At 44.6% G+C, this 9,879-nt stretch overlaps 1 protein-coding gene across 1 annotated transcript in view; it reads right to left on the reverse strand.

Annotated features, from left to right (window-relative positions):
• The window catches only part of AIDA (axin interactor, dorsalization associated), a 71,211-nt gene that overhangs the window by 19,767 nt on the left and 41,565 nt on the right, over positions 1-9,879 (reverse strand). Inside the window, exons 4-6 of the mRNA XM_077485806.1 lie at positions 5,872-5,926; positions 5,082-5,145; positions 3,299-3,405 (exon numbers count right to left, since the gene is read on the reverse strand). Coding sequence (XP_077341932.1) covers positions 3,299-3,405; positions 5,082-5,145; positions 5,872-5,926 — 226 coding nt within the window. The remainder of the gene's footprint in view (positions 1-3,298; positions 3,406-5,081; positions 5,146-5,871; positions 5,927-9,879) is intronic.

Raw genomic sequence — 9,879 nt, forward strand, 5'->3', positions numbered from 1 at the left:
GAGGGTCCAGAATCTTCGTGAAGACTCGAGGGGCCGTAGCCAGCCCGAACGGCAAGGCCACAAATTGAAAATGGCACCGCTCTACCGCGAACCTTAGAAACTTCTGGTGTGCGGGAAATATTGGCACATGGAGATATGCGTCTTTGATATCTATTAATGCCATGAATTCTCCCCCTTGCAGGGAGGAGACCACAGTGCGCATTGACTGCATCCGGAAGGTCTGGATCTGTAAAAACCGGTTTAGGTCTCTCAGATCCAGGATAGGTCTGACACTTCCGTTTGGCTTTGGAACGGTGAAGAGATTTGAATAAAAACCTGAACCCTGTTCTTTCGGGCTCACTTCTACTATCACACCCTGGGATAGTAACTGATCTAAGGCCAGGAATAGCGGTTTCTGCTTTACTGGATCCTTGACCTTAGGAAACGATAAGGTGGAATCTCCTGAAACTCTAGCCTGTAGCCCAGAGATACCGAAGAGATCACCCACTTGTCCTGAATCTCTTCCCGCCAGGAGCCTGCAAACTGCAAGAGCCTTCCCCCACTCTGCCGAGCGGGGGCGCCCCTTCACAAGGAGGTCTTGGGGGTCTGCTTGGCAGGCTTTCGCCCCCAAGTCTTTTTCTGTCCCTGGGCTCGGCCCTGAGGCTTTCTAGCAGAGGAGGGCTGGGAAGGCCGTCGCCACTGTTTAGAGCTTGATGCTTCGGGAGAGAGAGCACGCCTGAATGAAGGACGTTTGCTCTTTTTGACTGGAAGGAGAGTAGACTTACCTCCTGAAATATTTTGGACGAATCTATCTAGTTCTTCCCCAAACAAACGCTCCCCTTTAAACGGGAACCCAGTCAAATGCTTTTTGCATGACATCTCAGCAGCCCAATTCTTTAGCCATAGGGTCCTTCGCATGTGAACCAACATGAGGGACAAACGCGATGCTTGTTGGACAGAATCCAAAATCGCATCAATTATGAAACACAAGATGTGAGGCAATTCTGCATAATTCTCTACTTCCTCACTGGGAAGGAGTCCAAACATCTGTTTAACCTGTTCCTTGAGGAACTGACACAACCCCACGGCTGCGACTGTAGGTTGCACCACAGCGCCAGCCATGGAAAAGGAGGTTTTTAATAAGGTTTGTCAGCTGGATCCTTAAATACCTGCGCATTATCCAAAGGACAAGTTAGGTTTTCATTCACACAAGAAACCGCCGCATCGACAGATGGGACCCCCCATTCCTTGGTGAAACTTTCCTCCACAGGATAATGCATAGAAAACCTTTTGGGAGGAGTAAACAGTTTATCGGGATGTCCCCAATCCTCATACATCAATTCATCCATTAAAGGATGAATTGGGAAGGAACAAGCAGTCTGTGGGGCTTTCCTGACTCCCAGGGAAGAGACAGAGAATGTAGCGACTTCAGCAGCAGGCATTCTGAATGTGGTACGCACCAATTCAGTATAATACTGCACCTGCTTTCTGAGTGCCTGGGAGGAGGGGACTATCTCCTCTACCTCTGACTCATCCGACTGCTCATGATCCCTTATCCAAAGATAGGGATCCCTCCTCATTTTCAGAACAACTATCTGAGAGAGGGATTTCAGCAGAGGGAGGGGATCTACCCCTTTTCCTGCTATCTTTTAGGGAAGCAGAAATAAAATTCATGATCCTCCCTGCAAAACCCTCCAATGTAGCCCTAAGGGAGTCCTCAGTGATAAAAACCGGGGCTGCGACATTAGGAGAGGCTGCAAAACCTGACAGGTGCACTGACTCGTTATGAGAGGCTGGCTCCAGTCTTGCAGAGGGGGATGGTAATTTACAGGCACTTTTGGAACCCCTGGACCTAGGCGGTGACTTGCCAGTGCTTTTATTACCTGCCCCTGAAACCCTCTTACGAGGAGACATAGTACTAAGCTACAAAGCAGAGGTACTAGTACAAATGCAATCACTGTTGCGCTTAAAGTCTCACAATAAATCAATATATGCTTAAACTGCACAACCTGATGCTGAGTAGGTGTCTTAAGGTTTGCCTGGATCCAATCCCCACGGATGCTTACAGCCCACAGCTCCTGTGTCTCCAGTTACAGTCCCCTGACGCTCTGGGCTTTTTAAAACTGCCGCTTGGCGCCTGTGCTACAGCGCCGTGCACACTAACGTGCACGGCTCGCAACCACACCCCCCCCCTCCTCCATTAGGCCGGGAGCGCGCCCGGCGCGCGTGCACGAGGACCGCGGAATCCGGGGGGGGGGAAGGAGAACCCAAAGGGAGCAACGTGGGACCCCTGACCTGCATGGGACCCCTTTTTACCTTTAACTGTGGCAGGAACTGTAAGGGAGACGTGAGTAGCTGGAGAACCAGGCTTTCACTGAGCGTGTTTGTATTGAAAGGCATGTAAGTATGCATCAGGCTGCTCTTACTCCCTCTAGTGGTGGAAACCAGGTAAGACATACAACTACTCACAATGAAGAAATCCATTCATATATTTAAAATATATAGGATGACTTCCCTTACCTGTCCCCGCCGCAGGAATTGCTGATATCAGACCAATTCCAGCCTTCACCCATCACGGCGGGTATTGTTAGCCAACCTTCAGGTATATCTGGGGCTCTTACGAAAAGATCCTCCCACCTGGGCCATGTAGAAAGCTCTGCCAGAAACTTACGGGCGCCCTGAGTAAACAGTACCCCAAGTCTGGTTGTCCCAGAGCCCAGTCTTCCAATGGAGAGGACTTACAGGCAAAACCTCGTTTCTTCGGCAGACGAGGCCCGGGTACCATACCATCATGGGAGTCAAATATCGGCCCGAGGTATGGATCCGGTTTGTTGTAGCCCTTCGGCCCTCGCCGGGACCCGCATAGAGCTAAGTTTTACGTGACCATCGACCAGACACTGGCGAAAAAACTGAGGTGCCTCCCAAATGGGAGGGGTTATATAGGGGAGGAATTCTCTTTAATTAGGGTCAACCAGTGTCCAAACACCAGAGGTGCCTATATAACCCACTATGTAATGAAGCTCCTGTGTCCCGTGATGTATGATCAAGAAAATACTTTTTCAAACCAACGCTCACATTAGTACTCCCTACAGCCACTTTAAAAGTTTGATGCCAAATATGATATTTCTCTCATCATGATCCATTATAAAAACATCACACAAATACTTAACACAAAAAGGGTAGGACACAAAAAAAGTAATAAGTAAATCAAATGATTTAATGAGCAGGAGCTGGCGTAATAATGAGTGGAAAATAATTCTAAGAATTGCCATCTCAACCTTCTGTCTTTAGAATACCTAGAGAAACAAAGCGCTCTTACCCGGTACACGGGCTGGAAATGAGTCTGGAGAACCCACCCCAGCACCTCCATCTTCTTCCTCTTCCTCCACTTCCAAATTCTCCTCATCTCCTGGTGCAAAAATCCTCCTACAGAACAATCAATGAACACAAGTCAACATCTGTGCCACCTGCAACATCACCAAATTCCTTTTAGCCAATGAAAAAAATGGAGTGCTGCAGTAAGAGTGCGTAAAATGTTACATTATAATTATATATATATATATATCTCCCCATCCATCCATCTTTATTTTTTTTTTACGGCTTACATCGATTCATTTTTTTTGAATTACAAAGCCTCATTTCAGTGTATAGTTGTACTATGTACATATTTTCTTATTTCAAATGCAGAGACTTAACTGCTATGTACTGCCACGCACTGGTTGTGCTTTACTGCTGCTTTTTTACCATGCAAATTGCTGATCCATTGAAAACAATACACCCCTGTGTGGCTGACATATACTAGATCACCAAAATTATTGGGGCGCCTACCTTAACACGCATCTGTTCCCACAAAGTTGGGAGAATAAAATTGGCCAAAATGTCTTGGTATGCCGACGCCTTAAGCATTCCCTTCACTGGAATGAAGGGGTCAAGGCCCAACCCCTGAAAAACAATCCCACACCATAATCTCCCCTCTATCAAATGATTTGAAGAGATGGCCCAATACTTTTAACAATATAATGTGGATGAGCGAGTTTGGGGTGGAGAAACTTGACTGGCTGCACAGAGTCCTGACCTCAACCCGAGAGAACACATTTGGGATGAATAAGAGCGGAGACTGCGAGCCAGGCCTTCTCGTCTCAACATCAGTGCCTGACCTCACAAATGCGCTTCTGGAAGAATGGTCAAACATTCCCACACAGGAATGTTGCCCCACACAGACACACTCCTAAACCTTGTGGACAGCCTTCCCAGAAGAGTTGAAGCTGTTATAGCTGCAAAGGGTGGGCCAACTCAATATTGAACCCTACAGACTAAGGCGGGCCATACATGGGTCGAATTTCGAAAGAATTTTCTTTTGAAAACTTTACGTAAGAATTTTCATTCCCATTTCGCACCATTAGTGGGCTGCAGCAACAGCCAATTTTCATGCGGCCATAGAATTTGAGTAATCGGACATGTTGGGAATTTTTTGAAAAACTAACAATTTTCTAATCAATGATGGGAGAATCGTGCGAGAAATGTAATCGAAAAAGAAACGTGCATGTGCAAGAAAAGAAAATTCCCGGAAAGAAAAGAAGCCATGAAAATTATTTTCTGTAGCAACACGAGGTGAAATTGAAGGCTTGGTTGGTTGAATATCGAAATCAATGGTGGCTTCATTGGATCACAAAAACACACAAATTTTCTGATCTTCAAAAGAAAATTCTTTCGAAACTCAACCATGTATGGTCAGCATAAGACTGGGATGCCATTAAAATTTCATGTGCATGTAAAGGCAGTTGTCCCAATACTTTTGGCAATATAGTGATTTAAAAAAAAGGTGTTAAGGAGGCAGTCAGCAATTTCAGTAAGAGAAAAAAAAAAAAAAGTAAGGGCTTTACTACAAATCTTTAATTGTTGCAATAAAAATAAAAAATAAATATATATATATATATATATATATATATATATATATATATATATATATATATATATATATATATATATAGAAGAACAGGCATATAAAAATAAAGTTACAAAAAGAAAAAAAATGCTCCAGTTCAGATCCTTTTATAGACATGTATAAAGATGCCTCCTCCAGGGAGCCACTGTTCACTCACCTTAAAGTAACAGGTTGGACATCAAAAGGAAATTCTTTGTTGTAGGTTAGAAGGTCGGCTAGAACTAAAAAAAAAAAATATATAATAATAATAATAATAAAAAAATATATATATATATATAATATATATATATATATATATATATATATATATTATACAATAATAATATTATACATACACACACACACATATTTAGTATATATAGTGTATATACACACACACACACACACACACACACACACACACACACACACACAAAACACTTGGATTGTAAAAGATTATCCCACTCAAAAGGGAGTGCAACTTCAGAACGTCCGAAATAAGATATTCCTGTCCATTCACCAGACTTTCCCTCCAGCCTCCCCATGGCGTTTGCTATGGCCCCCCCCCAGAAGCCTGCAGAGAAACTGCATTAGGGATATTGCTAATGGGGTCTCCAGGTGGCACACACTAGTTATGGGCGGTTGCTACAGTTTTCAACCACTCGCCGCTTACTTAAAAATTATTGGAAACCTTGTTTAAAAAGGATGCATGTCTGATCAGCAAAGTTGCGTGTTTTCCACAGGGACCATCTGAATTTGATGGTCCTAAAGCAATACTAGTTGTTACCAGCAGGTGACCAAAGCAGACAAGAAAGCACCCATTCCTGGACAGTATAAATGAGCGATTCCCTGCATCACCTCTTCAGAGCCAGTAAGTGTTAGGGAGTTCAGGAAGAGTTGCTTCCATCAGCGCTTTCCCACAGGCATTTCGCTCAGTGAAAAAGTTTCTTTAAAACCTGTGTACTTACTTGGCTCTAGTTTCTTTAGATCTTCGAGTTTGAACCCTTCTGGAGATTGCGTGGACTGAAAAAGTGAACATAATATCACAGGCATTTATATAGCAACGACAATTTACACAGTACATTACATAATGCCCATTCAAAACAGTCCCTGCTTCAAGAAACTTACACGCCAAGATCCCCTATACCACATGCAAACACATACACTACGACCAATTTAGATGGGAGCTAATTAACCTACTAGCATAGATTTGGAGCATGGAAGGAAACCAAAGTACCTGGGGAAAACCAATGCCAGCACAGGGCTAACATACAAACTCCGTACTGGTAGTTTCATGGCAAGAATATGAACTGAGGACCCCAGTGCTGCAAGACAGATTGCTCAGATAATCAGTAATCCACATGTGGCTGAGCAGTAGGCAGTAAAATAGTGTGATTTTATTGGCCAGACATTTGTGACTTATATGTGAACCACTCCTATATGCAGACATCATAAAGCTTTGCTTGGTTATGCTCTATGCTGAATGCCAAGCCTCTTTACTTTAGAATCACTACCCTATTGGCCTGTGACAGCGCCAAATTTCACTCTAAATTTATCAAGACTAGCAGTTTAGAGGCAGCAGTGCCCAAGATGATCTCACACTGAAATTACTGTATACAGTTGAGGCCAAAGAACAGTGGTGCCTAGGCATTGGAAGTACACTTTTTTCCAGGAGGAATTCAAGAACAAGAAAAAAAAGAAAAGAAAAAGAAAAAAAAGGGTGGGGGGGGGTACATTTCTCAGGATACTGCTAAGGCACAATTATTTCTAAATGCTCTGAGCCATATAGAATTGGTGCAAATGGGAAGCCAATGCACTCTTAGGCTGTATAGAGTGACAGAAAGGAAATCGAAATGTCGAGACTAAGGCTGGGTCACACTACTGCCACATGGAGCTCACAGCAGGGGTCAGGTGCATCCCCGTTCACCGTTTCAGGTCTGATATCAGCCCAAATTTTTGCAAAATTTACACCGGTGCCGTAGCGGAGATATGCGACTCCATACAGAGCCGGTCACAATCTCCTATCATGCGAATTTCCCACATCCAATTTGCATAGGTGTGAACCCAGCCTAACAGCCCAAACCAACTCCAGGCAAGGAATGGATGGAAAATATATTTTTGGTTAGTTGGAGTTGGTTGGGATGAAAGGTAGAAACTACCTTAAGCAGGGAGTAAGTCCTGGACCTCAGCACCACCTCATCTCCATGCAAAACTAGAAAAAAAGGTTACTTGTAGGTTAAGACCACTAGCTAAGAGGTGATGGCTACAAGAATATCACCTTATGGGGTAGAGTACAGATCAAGGACTCTATAGTTTTAAAAATCATGGTTTCTGAAGCACAGTGAGAACTAGATTAGGATTCCACAGAGTCACAGGGAAACGAACAGAGAGGGAACTAGATAAACTCCCAGTACAAAAGATTGTAATCAAGGAGTGAGAAGTCAATGGTCTCCAAAATGAGATGGTAACCTTGGTAGGGGGGGGGGGGGGGGGATTTATCCCATGGTGAACTCTCAGAGTGGAAGACCCAGACCCTCTCCAAATAAGCATTTCTTTCATGGTGGATGTCATGTTTTTAACATTGTAGGAATCATGTTAAAGCCAGGCACCGTGAAGCAAAATGGCAAATCTGTCCTTGAGACAGAAGATTCAGATGACCTGGTACAGCAAACTGAGCATTGGCCAGTGGTCTCACTAGATCTGTGTACCACGTCCACTTTGGCCAGTATCATCAAAATGCCCTCCAGCTTGATCCTGTGAAGCAGATAAAGGAGGAAGAAGTTTCAGGGAAGGAAAGGCATAGATGAGAGAGTGTACTGACCCCATGCAGTCACCAAAGCATCCACTGCTTTTGCTAGAGGATCCCTGTACCTGGATAAAAACCTGTTCAATTTGCAGTTGAACCTGAGAGGCCAAGAAGGTCCGCATCCAGTGGTCCCACACCTGTATGTGGATGTGCCCAGCACAGGATGCAATCCAGCTTTCTTGCTGCGGCGGGATTTCTGGTTTGCCCGTGATGGTTGACTCAATCGTTGTTCGATTGAACGTGGATTGGATGACCCGCCAGCAGGTTGTTTCAATGTTGCAGACATGAACAAATCAACGCATGCACCAGGAAACGAGACTCACGGTGACCAAACCACCCCTGCAAAATGGCATCCATCGCGAGGCTCTTCCAAATGACAGAGAGGGAGGACTCCCAGAGCAGGATTTTTAAGTCCCCAGACAAGGGACAAATTGGTGCCAAACAAGTCGGTCTGTCCAGGGACTGGACTGACTTGTCCCGCAATGAAAGAATTGCGGCATTGTAGAGGTCCAGGGTGAAACTGCAAATGAGACTACCTCAAAAAAGGAGGCTACCATCAGACTTAAGGCTCTTATGCAAATGCACAGGAGTCATACTCCTGGACTGGAGAGTTCTAATATTAGATTATAGAGTTTGAAGCTTCTCTTTTGGGAAAGAAAAAAAAAAGAAAAAAAAAAAAAAACACCACACCCTGCTTTGTACTGTGTCCAGAATTAAACCCAGATATGCTAAACAATGGAGCTGGTTCCAGCAATGATTCCTGAAGGTATAAGATCAAATCCAAAATTCTGTAATGTCTGAACAGTGATATTGTCTAACAGACCTTACACTGACTGTTCCCTCAACAGGAGGTCATCCAAGTATCTCACAGCAGCGATGCCATAAGAGAAAATCAAGGCTAGTACAGTACCTAGGTGAACAGAGTTACAGATGAGAAGCCAAAAAACTAGAGCCACAAACTGGTAGTGTAGGGCTCCTACAGCAAAACATAGGCAACGCTGATGCTCTGGTAAGACATGAAGGTACAGGTACTTTATGTCCACCAAAACTAGAAAGTCTCCCTGGTGAAGGAAGGCGATAAACTTGGTGGAATCCATATGGAAATTTCCGAGCTTCAATAAAGATATTCAGTGCAATAAGATCCAAGATGTCCCCCTGTGGTTGGCAACAGCGAACAGGTTGGAGTAAAACTTCTGAAAACGCTCTGCCATAAGAACTCAGGCAATGACAAATTGATCCAAAATACCCAATGGACATGCTAATCTGTGCAGTGGGCACAAGGGGAGAAAAGGAGGAGGGAGCATGGAGCAAAACTCCAGCTTTTAGCCTTTGGAGACCACCTTGCACACCCAGGTGTCAGATGCAAGCAGTCCAAGAATCCGCAAAGGTTAACAAAAGTCCCCGCCACTCTGGAAAGTGCTTGGGGGGGGGGGGGGGTTTAAATGGACATGTGTGGTGTGGTAGTGGAGAAATTAAATACATGCACAAGGCTACAACCATTTGCTCCAAAGTATACTATGACCAAGGGATCAACTGTAACAGTAGCAAGATCACTTTAAAAAAAAGAAAAAAAAAAAAAAAAAGGGACTTTGACCAGTTAGCCAGGGTTTGGCCCAAGCAAGTTCACAGCCAAGTGGTGAAGAGCAGGGTCTGCCAGCGAGAACCGAGCTCTAGCAAGGGCTTTTAACCATTATTAGTAAGAAAGGGCATGGGCATGTTCGGAACAAACCCGCCAGGGCATGTGTATGTACAGCTGCCGGTTGGGAAATGCCTCACTGCCTAGGATTTGTTGGTGTACAGTGACAGCTTCCTGGCGGGTTTGATTCAAACACGCCCAAGCCCATCACCAATTGGATGAGACCTTAAAAGGGACGTGCATCCTCCGTTATGGTGGTTGTTTTGTGAAGGCAAAATACAGCCAGAGCCATACACCGCAGATACACTGGGAAAGTTAGTGCAGAAGGAAGACGTCTATAATATCTAGGACGTTCGCAAAAGACTGAGGCTTGCTGGTAGTGGTAGAGATTACCCCAGGCTGACCTACAGTTTCTTTGGGGTTTTTTTTTTTTTCTCAGTGTCCAATCCTCTTCTAGGAGAAGGAGAGAGGGAGAGAGGGAGAGAGGGGGGGAGAGAGAGAGGGGGGGAGAGAGAGAGAGGGAGGAGAGAGAGA

This window comes from Lithobates pipiens, unplaced genomic scaffold, assembly GCF_037356315.1.
Source record: "Lithobates pipiens isolate NorthernLeopardFrog02 unplaced genomic scaffold, aLitPip1_a1.2 Scaffold_18, whole genome shotgun sequence".
Classification (NCBI taxonomy): domain Eukaryota; kingdom Metazoa; phylum Chordata; class Amphibia; order Anura; family Ranidae; genus Lithobates; species Lithobates pipiens.